Raw genomic sequence first — 19339 nt, 5'->3', positions numbered from 1 at the left:
ATAATTGATGCATTCGGTCTTTATCTGGTGGCATAAATTTTTGTATCGGTTTTTGAAATTGGCAACGTGACCAGTTTTGTTTTTCCTCCAGAGTGATCTCTTTTTGGATTGAAGTTTCCTTATTGATATGGGTAATCTGCTTTTTTTTTTTTATACTATATTTATTTGATTGTCTCTCTGTTTCTCTGTTTCTCAAAATCTATAAGCTATTCTAGCTAATTGTATTAGGGAAAAAAGGAATTATTAAAAGAATAATCCTAATTCAAAACCATCAATTATCATTCATGATACATCTTCCTACCTCCATCGGAGTAATGTAGTCATTCATTCCACTGTTATAGACATATATCATGGCATCATACAGGTGGTTTTTCCAACACATAAGGACAACCTAGAAGCAAAACAAAGTTGAAGATTTTTAAATGTGCTAAAAACCACATGCAAATTAATCTTAGCAGATACTTCACTTCAAGATATTAAATTTGTTAGCAATATTTATATAGATACAAGAGATAAAAGGCCTTCCTTTGCCCATGGATAGAAAATCCATAGCTTGTGAATTATATCCATTTCTCAAGACTCATCAAAAATATCAGTCTTTTTCAGGAGGCCTTCAACCTAGGACTTCAAAATCTGTATTTTCTCTGAATCCCTTTCCTTAATGGGTTGGATAATCTGCATTCACCAGGTGTGTGTGTGTGTGTGTGTGTGTGTGTGTGTGTGTGTAAAAAGCCTGGTTTTTATTTATATAAAAACTGGTTATTTCAGTATTTTCTCCAATGCATTCATCAAAACAGGCCTGAAGAGCAGCTGGCACTATTTGGGACTTTGTTACCCAAGTTCTACAAAGTTCAAAGTTTCTATAACTAAGGAATTATTATAAGAATCTTCCTCTTGTTATAATCACAAACCATCCCAAAACATAATTTGGGATTAATCAAGTGACAGATTAAAACACAGCATTTGGTTACCAAATATAGGGGCACCTTGGTACTTACATGGTTTGAAACTCATCAAATTTGGTACTCAACTATTTTGACACAAATTTTGTCCTGGTACTCAATCATTTTTGGTACTCATCGCACCTTCTGGAACTAATTAATGATGAGTACGTTATAGCATTAAGGAAAACATACAATACAAACTTTTTGAATATTTCTCTTATTCATCAATAATATGTTATAAACTACTAAAAATTATCACCTGTTGTATATCAAGGCTGGTAATATCCATATGTACAATGCAGGCTTCCATATTTGCCATTAAATTTTTATCTTGGAAATGAAGCAGCAAATCCTTCATAATCTGAGCTGTGATTCCAACCAATTTATCACTTAAAATGTATGGCTCAAGACATTCTAAAAACACTCCCTTTGCTACAGAATTTTCACTCATCTTGTCATACATTTGACCGAATAATATATCTCTGTGGAAGAAAAGACATGGCAGGTATTTGACAGAGATTATTCTGAATATCTATAGTTTTATGTGAGCTGGATAAATTTTTAGTAATACATCTGTTTTAATCATCCGCTATTTTGTACAAAAAGTATTTCTAAACATAGTACTATTATTCAAAATTATCAGGCAGGACATACACAGATATGGTTACCTTAAAGCTAGCTATAGAACAATTATCCATTAAGATTATGCAAGTCTATTAATAAGGTAGCTTTGAGGCACCACATCCTCTTGGCCTGGCCACTCTAACACCCTCCCTTCCTAGGTTCCATGAAAATAAACAGGAGTTTCATAGGAATACTTCAAGTATTGCATGAAGCACTTCTCCAAGTGGTATGGCACAGGTAGATTAGATCTCACTCTTTTTAAAACAACTTAGAAGACAAGCACAGACTGCAATCCAGATGCAGTCTACTGGAAAAATTGCCATAATTCATGAGGCATGCTGTTACTTACGTTCGCTGAAGCAGAAGACAATAGTCAACAATGACAGGGACCATAGTCTGCAGAAAAGGAGCATGGAAAATCTAACTATTTGCATATACCACGGGGCTCTCCTTAGTAGACCAAAAGATTCTTAATGGGAGAGGTGGACTCTTAGATAGTCAAGTCCTATGACTATTTCACCAAATTTAGCCAAATCTTAGATTGTGCTTAATAAGAAAGCAACCAGTGCAGATGTTGCAGTACAGTACTGTATTTTACAATTTAGATGCTGTATTTTGCACCAATAGCAACATGGATATTTTTCAAGAACACATTAAATACAGGCTAATTTTTTGATTTCTGTATTGTGTGAATATCACCAATAATTGCCAAATAATAAAATTATAGTAAACTACTTAAGGCTGACAGCCTGAATGGACTGAAAACAGGGCTTCTTGATATGTGTTACCTAGTTATTCCCCATTAAAACATGTAAAGTGATATGGGTATTTCACATTTAGTCACCTCTTAGGCAACGTGTAGTTATCTCCCCTTTTATCTTCACCTTTTTCCTTCAAATTATAGTTAATGTTATGATGTTTCTCTGGAAACTCTTGGCCGTTGCCAGGATTCTTTGCTAATTTTGCTGTATAAGATTAAGAGACACACATCATGCTAGTTTTATTCTTGCCCACTATCAATGTATTTTCCTTCTAGTTCCTCAAGGAATCACATCTGTTTTTACCATCCCCTTTATTCTTTTCTGTTTATTTTACATCTTCCTACAACTATATATACTTACAAAGACTCTTCAATATGAATTTTCCATTTATGTAATAAATTGGATATGAACAGAAATATGTGTTAATATTGGTGCCTAAGACCACAATTCCTTTTTCCTCTTGAAGATAATCAAGAGGAAAGATTATTGCTCCTGCTTCTTTTTAATAACCCCTTTGGTAGTAAGTCTAAAGTAGGATACCTGGAAGTGTTGCTCCATAACTTGGATTTTACCCTGCTCGGGACATTTCTTCATAGTTCGATCAGCACAATGAATAAGAATTTCAACCATCTATAAACACGAAAGATTATAGTATGTCTATAGTCCTAATATAATGAGACATATCTGGTTAAGAAAAGTACTACAAAAACATTGGTACAATACTTTTTTGCCCAATAAGCACCTGTATTTTCTATGAGGAAGTTTGCTTCTGGCATATTTTGAAATTATTTCCTAAGGGCTCATTGCAGTGGACTTGAAGGCAAGGCAAGGTAAGGTTCTCCAATTTCCCAGACCTTCTTCGGGCTTAGATAATGCTCCCCAAGAGAAGCAGAATGTTCCCCTTCTTTATTTCTGTTAAAGTGACAAAAGGGTTGCAGAACCAATTTTCTGAGTGCAGATGGAGGTCTGGCTGGAATTCCATTCTTACATTCCAGGTCTGGTACTGCAACCTTTCTCTCTCTCTCTCTCTCTCTCTACTCCAGAGGTCTTAATTAAGAAATGTTGTACTTGCTTATCCTAAAGGATGGGGGCCAAAAATAGCTTAATAATAAAGATTATTCCCCCACCCCCCAGAAAATTTTCATAGAGGCTCAAAGGAGCAAAGCAACTCCATCTGTTCTACCAGGAATATAGCAGGAAACAGGAGTACTGAGGAACCCAGTTCTGTGCTTGCACAAGGGCTGGATTCCCTAGTCTGTCTATTTTTAAGGCATAAGACAACTTGTACATAGTTCATACAGAGCAAAATCAAAGAGCAAAATCCATCTGCCAAAAGCAAATTTTATATTCACTTGGAATTTTTCTTGACTTGGAATTGTTTTAGAAAAAACAATTTTGAAATCATTTCATTATTTGTATGGAGTCTGAGAGAAATTGTCCCAATCTACTTTCTAGTAATAGAAATTTGAGCAGAATGTGGGCATATTCAGTCATAAAATCATAAATAAACTGCATCACGGTACAGTATCCAGATGCTTCTACAGGAAAACATTTTTATTACAGTTTTTAATTCTGCAGTAATACTGAAGTGGTAAAACTTTTACACTTAATCCAATATTAAATTATTCTAAGTGACTGCATATAGGATTCTTGTAACAACTGTACACTAACATTACCTCAAAGTAAAACAATCCTGAGTTTAAGATAATTTTTCCACTTATAAGAGGAAGATTAAATCAAAAACAGTAAAAAAAATGTCCCTCACATTTCTTCTTTATAATACTGCTAGAGTAAAACAATCCTCTCATTTGAAAAGTAAATTATTTGGACTTAGAAGAGTCCTCCTTTCTAGTGCAGGGAACTAGACACCAAGTTCAGAGAGGAGAAATACAGGATTAAACATTCTTGAAGTTCTATTGCCTCAATTTTACCCTCTTTTTACTGTTTAAAAATGTAGAAAATTAATAATCATCTATAATGTGAGTAGTTTGACCTAAAATTTTATTAAAATATTCCTTAAATATCATGTATAAAGATGTCGGTATACAAACAAGGAACAATTATAGGAAACTGAATGGCTAAAAATCAACCTTTTTGCAATGAAATACACACATACATATTTCTTAGAGGAAAATATATATACAAAAGGAATTTAATTCTAAAGCCGAACACAAGCTTAGATTAAACAAAAGAAAAACTCACTCTGTCTGCAACAACAGCCTTCCGTTTTTGTTCATCCCCAGATAAGCCTGTTTCAAAATCAAAAGTCTTTCATTTTCAAACTCAGGGTACACACAGAAACAATTTTCTTATTATCTCCTATAAAGTTTTAAGTATAATAACAAAAGTTTAATGTTTTATAATTTATACAAACTATCCAGGTATAATTGAATTACTATGGAATAAATGAATTTATATGCTATTTCTTATGTTTAATGTTTCCAGTCTTATAACCATATTGAACTCAGAAGATGGAATTTTTAATATTATGATAAATGATCAAAGACAGTATAACGTCTATTGACATAATGTATGCTAAATTCAGAAACAGTGGCATACAACTTGAACTTCCCAGTTTTTACAACTTTTACATAAGATAGCAACTGTTTCGATCACCTTTAGCTATTCACATATTGCAACTTATTGTATGTCCTTTCAAAAATGATATGCAAAAGCTTGATTGTCCAAAGCCTTATACAGCCATGGATTGTGACTTCATAGTTAAGATGAGTAAATGGTACAGTACATGAAGTAACAAATGACAGGAAGAAATTATGGCAGCCAAGAACAGAAAAAAAATGCTGTTACTTGAAGTAAATACACTTACCCACAACAGCTTTGGCTTTCCCTTCGTGAAAGGACCATGACAAAGCCAATGCTTCATTAAGACATTCTTGCTTCAGAAGGTGATCGATTCTCTAACATAAAAAGTACAAAAATTATATTAAAAATATAAATAATATTTAGTGAGAATATGGATAATATAAACTTAACATAAACTTGTAGTGATCCTGTTGTTGTCTTCAGCATTCTAAAGGCTTGTTCTGAAGAAAACAGTGTTTTCTTTAAAATTCAAATTGAAACCATCTAGTTAATTCTGTTTTAAAAACAATTACTAATCTGGACAGATTTAAATGATAAAACCACATCTTTGTTTTGCTGTTTGTTGGTATTGATTCAAATTAATTAGTTTTAACAGTCACTGTTTGATTATAACCCTCATCTAAGGATGGATTATTCTAAAAAAATATTTTCTTCTCAGTCAGACTGAAACTTAAACAATGTTTAAGAACCATTTTAAACTAAAAATAAAATCCAGATGTGCAATACACACATTAAAATAATTATATATGTATTATTTTTCAATCTGAAATAAAATTTACAAGACAAATTCCAAGTGGAATTGACAGATTATCAGTCGCAGATAATGGCTGGCTGGGGAATGCTGGGAGTTGAAGTTCACCTGTTAAAACTGCTAATTTTAAACATAACTTTAAAGTGTTATATTAATAAAAATGATATAGGATACTGATATCTTTTTCAACAATCTGTACATTTAATCTGAAAATGTTTCTCAAGGACAGCTCTATTCATCAAGCCATGAAAAAAAAGTAACTTATTCCTTCTCTCCTCACTTACCTCCCTCCAGGTCCTCAGTGTTAAAACATGAACGGACTGAAAGCAGATGAGGGGAAAACAGGTGAGCAACATATATTTATTTAAGAGTATATTAGCAATAATTATAGCATCTTAAATAGTAAAAGGGTGATGAATCAACTTTTCACACATATGCTAAATAGCTTTCTGCGATTGTGGCTGAGAAATTACTGAAGTTGAAATCAATGTATCTCAAAGGTGTCCATGTCAAAGAAGACTATGCTGAACTATTTTTCAATTGTTGACAAAAACAATTTTGCTGACAATAATAATCCCCCCAAATAATCATATATTCTTTCTCTTTCCTTATCTACAGCCGCTACAATAAAAAGTTTATCATTATTCATTTTGCTTAATTCAAGCTTGCTGTGTTACCTGAACTGAACAAATCTATGTCGAAATCTTCACATATGAAAATGTGTTTGAATTAAATTACCTGTTTAAAGGACAGGCTATTTACTGAGCTAATAGGTCTGATAAAGAAGAATAAGATTGACTCAAACTTCCATCCTTCTAAGGTCAGTAGAATGAGGACCCAGATTGTTGGGGCAATGTGCTGACTCTGTAAACCACTTAGAGAGGGCTGTAAAGGGCTATAAAGCAGTATATAAATGCTACTGCTATTAACCTGGACAAACTTACCTTTGTACCCAAATAAAAAATCTGACCACCACAGTTGCTGATTGACTGGTAACAAGCCTTCTCACCCACCAGTGCCTAAAAAACACAGAACATTTTATTTAATGCAAGAGTACATAGGTTACGTTGTTATTGGGTAAAAGCCAGATATAATAAATACCCAGTCATTTAAAATGAAGCAAGACAAGTCAAATATTTTAGCAGTTTATCATCAGTGTCTTTGAATTTGCCACTTATACAATATAGTACATAAAACAAACAAGAGGCTTTAACATTAATCTACACCCTACACTAGAAAATAGCAACTATACAGTACTGAATTATGCCATAAACATGACAAGAGTCTAGGTTATTTGAGGGCCTGCCTCTCTCTGATCATACAGTATCTACTCATCTCATCAATTCTGGCAGGAGATGTACGCTCTGGATCTATTGTAGACTGACATCTAGCGCAGCCCAGGAAGACACCCTTTTCTGTTGTGACACCTACCCTTTGGAACGCCATTCCCCAGACATTAGATGTCTAACTTTGAAGGCGCTTTAAATAATTTCAAAAGTCTATACTTGAACAGAAAAGGAGGAGGGGGAAACCCTTGTTATCCTCTTAGTAACATGTAGCAGCTGTAAACTGCCTATGTCTTCATTCACTGAAAAACAAAGCTATATTGCAGAAATATAAAGTGAAGTTTGATTACTTTGGTCAGGTTATACATGTCATATTCCTGCAACTTTATAATTCCAATAAATATTACAGCTACATTAACATCTGAAAATGACTTACAGACTGGATGTTCCCAGCTGCATAGATAACTTTATGCCAATGCAAGCAATAAGGCTCAATAAAACTAGGCTAATCTTTATGGTAAAGGGCTTTCAAAAGTTACGTTTGTCATAATGGATACAATGGCTATACATCAGCAATACAATGTAAAATACTGTATATAAATGCAGCTACCATATAAAATTATATTAAAATAATTTCCTGCACAATGCTTTGAAAGAGTAATGCCTTTATTACTACAACTGGTAATAAGAGTATATTACATAGCAGATATAGCAGCCATGATATAAAGAGAGTAAAAAGAAAAAAGTAAATTATACCTGTAACATTTCAAGACAACTCAAATTTCAGAAAATAATATTACAAAAAAAAAGAGAACAGAACAGAATACTACATTAGAATATAATAGAATACTACAGAAACAAAATAGAGCCATACCAGTGCTTGGCTAACATTGCCTCCTGTTGCCAATGATTTGAAGTGGCTGCTATTATATACTAGCTGAACTTCTGATATCTCTGCAGTTTCAAGTTCCTCCTGTGTATGACGATCTATCACATGTAATTTTTCCACACTATCTAGAAGTACAATTGTATGGGAGTTTATCCACTAAAGGAAAGCAAAAACAAGAAATTGGTATTATAACAGTGACGTCATTGTATATTAAAAAAGACTTCCAAACCACAGTATTCAAGTAGTGAAGTTAGCAGTACTATACAATTAGATCTAAAAGTTGTACAGTAATGTCACAACAAACGAGTCAGAAAAACTGCATCAAGAGAATTACAGAAGTAAGACCTCGCCTCCAATACTGTGTGTAGCATTCTAAGCACTGTAAATTAATGGGGGCGGGGAGGGGGAATGTTTCAGACAAACTGGAAGGGATGTAAAGAGTGGCAGTGAAGATGATCAGGGAACTGGAAGTTAATTCCCATGAGAGAAACTGAGGAAGTTACACTCAGGCTCCAACAAAAATGTAACTAAGTATAGATGTATGACTTATCAGCCACCTCAAGTTAAGATCAACATATACAGCATTTAATTATTGAAAGCTTAAAAATTTACACTCAGTTTTGTGATAAGGCATCCTACTAAAGGTATTGTACTAATATAGGTTCCAAACATTCTTTACAATTGACATAGCAATCTTGCTTATTATTCTTATCAGCTGCCATAGCTACCTTGCTTATTATGTGTATTTTTGCATACTCATATAATTTCATTCTAGACTTCATACAAGTATCTTTTTCTTTTCTATTACTATAAAGAACATAAGAAATGGTTATATTGCTGCCAAGTAGAATTTAGAAACACAGGAAAAATGGCATAAGTGGCAAAAACATATCAAAAATTGCATTTATTATTAAATAATTATTCAGGAAACAAATAAGAATCCTCAGTGACATCTCAAGTCACTTTAATTTGATATATAATGTACAGATTTTCTTTCAAGCTAGAAAATACTAGTATTCTCCAACATGACGATTGGAGAATCCATAGCTGGGTTGGCACATGCCATTCTGCCTGGAGTCTGAGTCCATAATTTTAGCCACACCCCTTGTCAACTATCACTTTCTCCAGTTCATGATTCAGTCTTGCCCTACGAGGTTGTGGCTTGATTGGCTCCTCAATCTCCAGACTGAAGTGTGGATTCTTGAGTTGTTCGTTCTGTGCTATCAGGTTAGCTTTTGCAGTGCTTAAAAACGCTGCCGAGGCTTTTTTCCCTTTCCTTTTTGTTGTCCTTAGAGTCCCTGTAGCTTTCCTCCCTTGCAGCTGCTTTCTGTCAGGGAGGGGATTTTTCGTCCACACATGGGAAGCCCATCGCTTGCCTGAGGCTTCGCTTGCCCAGGCGCAGCTTTTTTGATGAGCCGCTAAACAGCTGTTTTTCCGCCTTTTAAAAGTTTTTTTCTTTTTTTCAGCTTAGCAGCTGTAGCAGCTTTAGCCTTTTATCTTTTACCTTTGCAGTTTGGCTTTTTAGCACCGCTTATGTTAAGGAGGCTAGTCTTTTCTACTTTATAAAATATGAATACTTACTGTAAAATTGATTAAATCATAATGCAAGTGTAGCTGCTTCTGCTTTGTAACATGTATTGCTCCAGATTCATCTCTTTTTACCTAATGGAAAAGTTTATCCCATTATTTTTTGATATCTCCCTTGCAAATAAAGGTTCTTTGGTGTTAATTTTATAACTTACTAACCTTTGCAAGCAATACTTAGAAGTTACAATATATTTGAAGATATCTATACTGTATTTAATACATTTACATAATGGAATAAAAAGACAAATGCAAAATATATATTGTAATGCAAACTTTGAATCATCTAGAAAACAATTGTTCTAGGCATTTTTGGCATGAATACCACAACAATCCCATCTTATGGTTTACAATAACCTTTGTTAATAATAGGATCATTCTAATTTGTAACAAAACTGGCACATATGAACACTCATTTTAAAATACAGCCATTTCCACCTCAAGAGCCAAGCACAAAAATTATTTTCCATTCATTTTAAGGGAAGACATTTACAAAAGCAAATTTCAAACTTTATGGATAGCCTGAGCCTTACCAGAAGGAAATGGACCACATCTCCTCGACAGAAAGCAAGCACTGGATTCACAGATGTTTGGGCAGCAACAAAATACCAGGCAAGCAGTGGAACACTAGATGGTTCCATCTTTAAAAAAAAAGGGCAGAAGAAATAAAAAATGTAAGACCTTCTTAAGAGTAAAATATAAGTGTACAGTATATAATATCTTAGATTTTAACATTCATAAAGATATGCTTAGTTAGCAATTTAAAACATTATTAGCTCAAACACATCAGAAGATGCTCTAATCCCACTGACTTCAATTAATTTAGGTATGCTTAGCAGCACATGAACAGCAAATATACGTGTTGCGGGATCCAATCTGAGTCGGCGTTAGTGACTGACTCAGACTGGATCTAGCACACGATCAAGATATCTACAGGAGTCTCAGGACAGAACAAACACAAAATGATGTTCATATAAATCAAATAATGAAGATCAGCTTAGAGTACAATATAAACCAAACATACACTAGAAAAAGAATCTTGTAGTGGAAGGATCAGTACAATTGAATATAGACTAATATTCAATGTTTAGAATGTTTAGAAACTTTATGCTCCATTCATTTCCCAAGCCTGCAAGTTCTGTTCTTTATATATGCCAATTCTATAATAATATTGTTCTACTAAACCTTCAGAAAGCAGCTAGATTTCAAGCTACTTTTTCCTGAAATAATGACTTCATTTAAGTGCTAAAATTCCCTTTTCAGAGGCCCATTTCACTTTCAATATTTTTTTAAAAAAGATGGTAGAGGTCTTATCCGAACTTCTAATTAATTGCTATTTTTAAATCATTTTTATTTCACAGTTGCTGAATTTTATTAATGGAAGCTTTCACTCTTTAAATGTTTACAACCCAATTCTTGACTTACAACCCAAAATTTCTGTTGCTGAGACAGTTAAGTGAATTTGCCCCATTTTATGACCTTTCCTGCCACAGTTGTTAAGTGAATCACTGCAGTTGTTAAGTTAGTAACACAGTTGTTAAGTGAATCTGGTTTCTCCATTGACTTTGCTCATCAGGTTACAAAAGGTGATCACATGACCCAGAGACACTACAACTGTCAAAAATATGAGCCAGTTGTCAAGTGTCTGAATTTTGATCACATGACCACAAGGAAGCTGCAATGGTTGTGTGCAAAATGGTCATAAGACATTCTTTACAGTGGTGTGATAAGTTTGAAGAGTCACTAAATGAACTGTTGCAAGTCAAGAACTATCAGTATTTGTAACTAAATATTTATAATTCTTGGGAGAGTAGGAGTATAAATATTTTAAAAGAAGCAAAAAATTAACCGAATTACTCACACGACCATATGGGAATGTCATCCACACTTTCAAAGATGGCTTCAATCCAATCACAAGAATCTGAAGTTAAGAATAGTAATAATAATATAAAAATCATCCTTAATGTCTGCATTTTACTATCTTTTTAAAATATTCATTTCTAAATGGAGTGTTTATGGAAGGGAGGTTACCTTTGTCAAGGAAGCCATAGCTAGCAGAGAATATTGGGTGATAGGATGGTCTCTCAGCTCAGCCTTTGCGTGTAAAGGCTCAATGCAGCAAACCTCTCCCTTCGAACCACTGAACAAACAGCGAGATTCACACGTTCTCACACCCATGACTCTCCTGAATGAAAATGGGACAAATTTAGATACATGTCATGCAGCAACATACTTAAATAGCATTTTTTTAAAAATGTATAAGCCACACGATTTAAATAGGGTAGATATGATCCCAGGAGTGATAGGAAAATTGTGTCTGAGTCCTGCAGTTAATATGATATTTTTTCCTCCTGCAGTTACTTTTTATATGGTTCTGATAGCACTACATCTGATCCTATGAACAATGGTACAGTAGATAATTATTGAGGAAAAAAGTAATAAAGGAAATGTCATTTTGCCAAAGAGTATACAAACTACAATCAAAATTTAAATGTCTATGGAGATTCTCAGTCATCCAGGTCTCAGTCATCACATCCCAAAGGTGCTTTTTCAAAAGGCAACTGGACAGTCAGATGTGAGACCCAATGCTAAAGTTGGGTTCTAGGAAGCAGCTGGTTTTGTTGCTCTTGTACCAGCCTTCCTTTTGCACACTGACTTGCCTGCCTGAGATGCTTGGCTGTCACTGGTAATGGAGCCTCATAGTTCTGGAGATTTTAACTTGCCCTAATGTGACATACAAGCTGGAGTGGCTCAGGAGTTGGTGGCTGCCATGGCAACCATGGATCTGAGCCAAGTCATAAAGGGCCTGACTCATAGAAGCAAGCACAGATTAGATCTGGGTTTTTTTGTGGTTTTTTTTGGTCTTAGGGCAATTGTGACACAATTTGAAGGTGAAAGTCATCAGTCGTTGGTCAGGGTTATTCTCTGCTTGTGTTTCAGACTGCTTTTCATTCAAAGGTACCACTCCCCTCCAGAGATCTATTAGATCAGCCCATCCCAAGATCTGAACATTTTCAGAGGAAGCTTTGGGATTTTCCTGAAGGCTTGACAGGCAGTCTGAATGAGACTTTTGATTTCTGCCTAGAAAGGGCTTTTGCAAGTGCCTTGGATCAGAATGCCCCTGTGTAGCTTCTCCCTGTACATCAGTCTCAGGGGCACCAAGAGAATGTCATCTGATGGGACCCAGGAAGAATGCCTTTTCTCTAACCATCTCCAAAGATATTTTGAATTGTCTTAACCCTTAAGTTAACTTTAAAAATCTAGCTTCTTCCTCGATGTCTAAAATAGATTGAGGTATGTCCACCCAGATTGTATTACATCCATTTGCCATGGAATATATTTGTTCTCTTCTGTTCTGATCATTTTGATTTTTGTTTCACTTTCAAGTACCATGGTTTATGCTGCCAATAGTCAGTGTTGAGTTAGATGGCTAAATCTGATAATCAAATAACTAAATAATGTTATAATAAAATCAGATATTCTTACTTGAATGACAGTTCAAATACTGAACCACCACTATCATTGCAGATTGCGAGAGTTGGATCATCTGTAAACTAAAGAAATTATTATTTTCCTCAATTCTTTATAAAGCCTACATATTTTCATTTCATTTCTCCCAATGCGAGTTTTCCCATATACTAAGCATGTACCTGTTATGCCAACTACAATAATACAATTCATCCTAAAATTAGAACTATATCAGCTGTTATAACTAAACACAATTTTAGTAAAAAATGTCTAATCTCCGTAACCTTTTTAATAGCAATAGCACTTAGACTTATATACCACTTTATAATGCTACATATATAGTTTACAAGACAGAACAATTACCTTAATGTGCAAAATTGCAGTTCCTGGAGGATGTGCATCTATTATTGATCGTAACAATTTTCCACTGGCCAGATCCCACATTGTAATCTATAAGTAAAATATTATTAACTTTCTGTAATACAAATCTTTACTATTAAAATATGAAAACTGTAGGACATCTTCCAAGCCATCTATGGATGAAACTAATGAAACTAAAAATTACTGAATGAAAATCATCCCTTTTATTTCTTTTCAGAGAATTCTATAATAAAACATATGATAGATACAATAGAAAGAACAGTGGGAAGCATTTTTCAAATGTTGATGAATGACAAACTATATATTGAAAACCATCCTTCTCTACAATCAAATTGACTCTGTAATCCTTTGCAATCCCTTTATATGGGACTATATCTGTTTAAATGTACTGCATATAAATTATTATTACCTGTCCTTTTGCAAAGCCACACAGAAGCCTCGAACAGTCACTGTTGATGCTAAGAGCAGATATAGCCCCATACTGTGCACCAACAGCAGTATTGCCCAGGCAAAGCCGAAGAGCCTGGTTAGGATCTAAACAGAACATAAATTTATTTAACAAGAGAAAAAGAATCACAAACTATGTAATCAATTAACATTTCAAACTGAGAAAAGAGTAAATCCACACAAACTGAATTGGCTCAATTTAAAGACATGCTCAGTTGTTCAAATCACAGTTTATTGTTGCAGATTTGAATTCACCAGGAATAACAGCTTGTGCTGTTAAATGTAAGCAGGGTACTGGAAGAATACTGAGAAACTAAGTAGCAGAGTCCCACTGATAACAGGGCTAAGCTCAGATTCTCCATCCAAGGCAACTATATTAAAAATGCTCATAACCATAGAAGAAGATTTTAAAAATACTAGATTGTGCAGAAATGGATAGGTTGACATTAAAGATAAAAGATAAAGAAGATACAGAATATTTTCAAACATAGGACTTATTTTATCAATGGATGGACAATAGAAGTAGAAACTGGAAAAACACTATTATGTCTTATATTTAATGTATTATATTATATACTATTATGTAAGCAAATTAACCCAGACGCTGTTCATAAAGCACTTATGTTTGTTAAGGAAATTAGATAAACTTTTTTTAAAATGCTCATAACATAGTTGGTAGAAGGCTTCTGTCTAAACTGCATCTTGAAGAAAGGGAAGAAAGAGAGTCTACCTCATGAAAACAGAAGCTAATTTCACTAACAATAGGCCAGGTTAGAAACAGACATAGGGCCAACCTGTGAAGACTTTCCTTCAATCTGTCTTTCATCCTTTGCTCTATTGGTCAAATAGGCTTCCAGGAGCAAAGTGATGAAGCAATCTTCAACATTTCGACAATACACTTTCATAATTTCTCTTTACTTTTCTGGCTTGCATAATCATAGTTTCTAGAGATGTCTAAACTGGGCATGAGCTTTAAGGTGAAAGAAGCATTTGCAGAAGGTAAAAAGTGAATGCAAACATTGTACTCTATTTGCAGTAGTGACAAATATCTGTAGCTTGAGTGTAGGATGAAGGTGAAGGTTTGTTCTCTGAGCTTGTGGGTTGGTTTCCGAACATTTTGTTACCAGGCTAGGTAAACAGAAGCACATTGACACTGACATCCCCTAAACTCCACTGAAGATGTTACCTAACCTGGTAATGAAATGTTTCGGAAACCTACCCACAAGCTTAGAGAACGAACCTTCACCTTCATTATACACTGTAAAGATGAAAGTCACCAGCTATAACAAGAATATAATATATAAATCAGTGAGAGCGAAAATAATCCTAGCCTTTTAATCAGTGCAGTAATTCAAATACTTTTGAAAAATTCACCTTTTGAAATTAAATTAATTAACAGCTACAGGTCAGAAGCCAATAGTAGATGATCAGCTCTAGACAGTTTTTTGTGAAATTGTTTTTAAATACATTTCAATTGAGCTTCAAGAGTAATTTTGGATGACAACTGCTCCAGTCATCCTGTGAGACACACTCAGTCAGGAGACAGATGGGGAGGGAGATGGAGAGTGACTTGTTTTTCCTGGATCTGCTGCATATTTTTTTACCATATATTGTTCTAATTCTAATGTCTAATCTCTTTCAATCTTAAAGTTACAGTATCTTTCTAAATTTGCCATTGACCTAGAAACCATATTAGATGTATCCAACTTTATCAATGAAATTGCATGAAAGATGAAGTATCATAAAAAGTTTTAGTAATGTATTATTTATGTGCAACGCTATATACTTTAGACTTAATAAAGATCAGGCATGCATATACAGGTCTTAATACTTAAATCTAAAATGATGCTATCATCAGACAAAAATAAATCCACAGGACACTACAAGCTGATTGAACAGGAGTACTGCAGGTGTTACTTTACAGTCAGCTCCCCTGCAAGTATATAGAACCTCAAATGCAAAGCTAAGTTTTATTTTACTGTAATTACTAATAACAAAATGTAATTAAAAGAATTGAGGGCAATTTACACTGTTAAAAGACAAAACCCTTCAACTATCAGAAATTAAATACACAACATGCAAGTCTTACATGCTCACAACCATCACACAAGACATAAATTTTACTCTATACCTGCTTTATAAAGTATACATCTGCTTTATAAAGTATACTTCAGAACATTTTAGGGTTTTCAGAAAAAAGATATAAAATGCTGATATTGACATCTACATCATGGAAGATCTGTGGGTAAGTTACAATAAAAAGGCTACAAAGAACAAATTTATTTTTATTTATAATTCTAGAGTCTCTACAAGAAGTTATTTCCTCAACTTTTGATTCCTTTTAATTTATCTCATTTTTCTTGGTTTAAATTATTGTTCTGTAGTAATAAATCACAGATACAAAGTTGAGAAGGCAAGTAAAAGCAGGAATTCTTACTCCTTCCTTTATGTCCAAGAGGTAATAGCTGCTCCTGAAGCCATAGGAGCTGCTATAGAAAAAATAAATTTCTGTAGAATTGCTTTACTTTAAATTTTGCCTTTTAGATCTAAATCTCAGTAGATGAAGACTGCAGTCGATCAAATGAAACAGACTTCATAGGAAAGAAGAAAATATTTGATTCTCTGAATCAGAAAATGTTAAACGCCTTAGACTTTAGTTATCAATTCTTATGAAAAAAAAACAATTATCCAATTTGCAGATTTTGACCAATAATGCACTGCAGGTATTGAAATAATTTCAAAATTATTATTAAGGTATTCAGAACAAAATGAGTACTGTATGCATAAGTAATGGGGCTCATTTGACTGCAATTAATTTTTATTTTCTTTTTTGAAGAGTTTGTTCCTGGATTCCAGGCGTGAATAAAAGTTTTGATTCAGAGGCTGAAGAAATGTGGATTGAACTGTTTTTTTTTCTTAAGATAATAATACTTTTCATACTTGAGAGGGTGATGGGCCATCATGAGTTTCTGAAATAATATTCCAGGATATTTGTTGTGGCAGACCTTATATACTAAAATGTTTTTTCCATTTATATACTATAGCTTGATATCTTTTTTTAAACATATTGCTAAACATTTACTAATGGCTCTGTCACAAACTTTAAATAATACTATTTGCTTTCATAAAAGTGCAATGAACTTTGGATAAATTAGTAGCCAATAAATTAGAAATATAATTTAAAAACTGGATCAAAAAGTGGTAATTTTAGTGGATGCTGAAACGCCCTTTAACACAGATAGTCCTTGACTTACAATAGTTCATTTAATGACTGAAGTTACATTACTGGAAAAAGTTATTTATGACCATTTTCCACACTTCACCATGGTCATGTGATTAAAATTCAGATGCTTGTCAACCGGCTCACATTTATGACAGTTGCAGTAACCCTGGGTCATGTAATCACATTTTTTGATTTTCCGACAGTCAAAATCAATGGGGAAGGCAGAGTCACTTAACAACTGTGTTAATTTAACAGCTGCAGTGATTCACTTAACTGTGGCAAGAAAGGTCATAAAATGGGGCAAAATTTACTTAACTGTCTCGCTTAGCAACAGAAATTTTGTGCTTGACTGAGATCATACGTTGAGGATTACTTATATAGAATAGTGCAATGGATTTCTTTATTTTTTATTATTAAATGGATTATGTGGCAGTCCAATCTCACAACCAGTTTATTAGAAGTGAAATTATTTCTTCATTTATCAGAAATCTTCAAAAGATAGCCTTTATTACCTTATATTTCACTGGCTGCAATTAACCAGTTTGTCGCCTGAGCTTGATGTCATGTGCTGGGATAGAGAAAGACTGGCCTAAAGTCACCCAGCTAGCTTTTCTGTCTAAGGACGGACTAGAACTCACAGTCTTCTGGTTTCTAGTCTGTTGCCTTAATTGCCAAACCAATCTGTCTCTCTCAGACTGTTAAATTAATTATATATTTCATACAAAAGTATGAATTAAAAGGATATTTCATATACTTTCTGAGTCCACTAATATATGTATGGAAATCAGTAAAAATGGTATTTTACTTCATTTAAAAAAAAAAAAAAACTAAAATTATGATTTCAAATTTGAAAGCTGCAAAACATATTTGAAAGATGCTGGGAGAAAAGTATAATTTGTTTCTTATCTTTATGGAAAAAGTATTTTCCTATAAGAATTCCTGTAAGAATTTCAATTGTTTAAAAATGCAGAACTTAGACAATGGTTAGACTAGCTTCACTACCAACTGCTGGAAGAAAAAAAAATAGAAGTACACATATATCTATAACATCCCTTTACAGCCTGTTACAGTATCTTAATTTCAGAGCACTACTGTATTGCAGCTTAACTAGTGTAGCCATTCATGCAGATTCCATGCAAAATGCATCATACTATACCTTTGCCTTCTCAGTCCATAAGGAAAAAGGTTGAAAAAGAAATGCCAAAAATAATTATGGGAAAAAAAATAGACAGCAACCATATACTGTTATTTCCAGTAAAATATCTCTAGACACTAACAGATTTGTTGAAAGCCTCTCTGAGGCTTCAATGTGTTTGTAAAACAATGAATGTAAATAATGCATCCCAAACAAGACAGTTTCAAAGTCACTAATGGAAGCAATGGCCCAAAGCCACCTTTCATTTCAACATACGCTTATTTTTAATCCTGGTTACCAAGAAATCTTTTAATAAGATATTACTTATATGTAGCATTTTCTATTAAATTCAAGATCTAGATAATTGACCATACTAATTTGGGTGGGGTGGGGTGTATGTGCTGTTCCCATGACATGATTACCCATAGTTACCTGTACCATACTTAAATGTCTGCAGTTGCATATTTCAATAATAAATTAACCTTAAAGACAGTGCAAACCATACTAAAGACTAAAACAAGGATTTTATTTGTGCTTCAGTATGTAAGCAAAACCAGAGTAAGCTTCAAGTATTAGCAATCACTCGTACTTACCAAATATTAAAGCTAGACCATGGGATGTTCCTACCGCTATCAGACTTGATGCTGCCTAAACCAAGCAAAACAATTAGATTGAAAAGCAATATATACTCGATGTAGTTTAAACAATTCATAAATATTAAAAACCATAAGTAGGAACTGATTCTAGAAGCAACAAATCGGGGGGCTGTGCAGAGGAAAGTAAAGATTCAATATCAGCTAAATCAAAGATACTTTATATTAGGCATTCCAAAATAAGAGCCAGTTCGATATCAAACTCAAGGCCTGTGGGCTGGATCCATCCCACAGAGTGCTTAGATCTGGCCCATGGGGCCACTCTGGAAACAGCGAAGGACCGGCCCACAGTGTCTCTGCCAGCGAAAATGGAGCTTGGGTGGGTTGCAAATGGTCCTACCAGGCTCCATTTTCTCTGGCAGAGGACTTCAGGAGGCCGCCACAGACAAAAATGGAGCCCATGTTTTTACTGGCAGAGCACTCAGACCATCACAGGTGCCCCCAACACAAGTGACATCAAGCTGGCCACCCCCACCCTGGCCACACACACACCAGCCCCGAGGTCAAACACAACCCTGAGGCGGCCCTCAATGAAATTGAGTTTGACACCCCTGGGTTAAGGTGTCAGGCTAGAAACTGGAAGACTGAA

The 19339-nt window shown here is 34.2% G+C and overlaps 1 protein-coding gene across 2 annotated transcripts in view; it reads right to left on the bottom strand.

Moving 5' to 3' along the window:
* The window catches only part of VPS8 (VPS8 subunit of CORVET complex), an 85376-nt gene that overhangs the window by 59257 nt on the left and 6780 nt on the right, over window positions 1–19339 (bottom strand). For both annotated transcript variants that reach the window (XM_026688031.2, XM_026688108.2), the window contains exons 7-23: window positions 18691–18745; window positions 13702–13826; window positions 13275–13361; window positions 12930–12997; window positions 11475–11628; window positions 11305–11364; window positions 9977–10084; window positions 9441–9521; window positions 7845–8015; window positions 6629–6703; window positions 5969–6004; window positions 5157–5247; window positions 4532–4578; window positions 2870–2959; window positions 1918–1964; window positions 1204–1426; window positions 302–391 (exon numbers count right to left, since the gene is read on the bottom strand). In XM_026688031.2, coding sequence (XP_026543816.2) covers window positions 302–391; window positions 1204–1426; window positions 1918–1964; window positions 2870–2959; window positions 4532–4578; window positions 5157–5247; window positions 5969–6004; window positions 6629–6703; window positions 7845–8015; window positions 9441–9521; window positions 9977–10084; window positions 11305–11364; window positions 11475–11628; window positions 12930–12997; window positions 13275–13361; window positions 13702–13826; window positions 18691–18745 — 1608 coding nt within the window. The remainder of the gene's footprint in view (window positions 1–301; window positions 392–1203; window positions 1427–1917; window positions 1965–2869; window positions 2960–4531; window positions 4579–5156; window positions 5248–5968; window positions 6005–6628; window positions 6704–7844; window positions 8016–9440; window positions 9522–9976; window positions 10085–11304; window positions 11365–11474; window positions 11629–12929; window positions 12998–13274; window positions 13362–13701; window positions 13827–18690; window positions 18746–19339) is intronic.

This window comes from Notechis scutatus, chromosome 4, assembly GCF_049901735.1.
Source record: "Notechis scutatus isolate UNSWTSFEM ecotype Mainland chromosome 4, rNotScu1.2, whole genome shotgun sequence".
Classification (NCBI taxonomy): Eukaryota; Metazoa; Chordata; class Lepidosauria; order Squamata; family Elapidae; genus Notechis; species Notechis scutatus.
The sequence above is the reverse complement of the archived record's forward strand: the minus strand, read 5'-3'. Positions and strand labels throughout refer to the sequence as shown.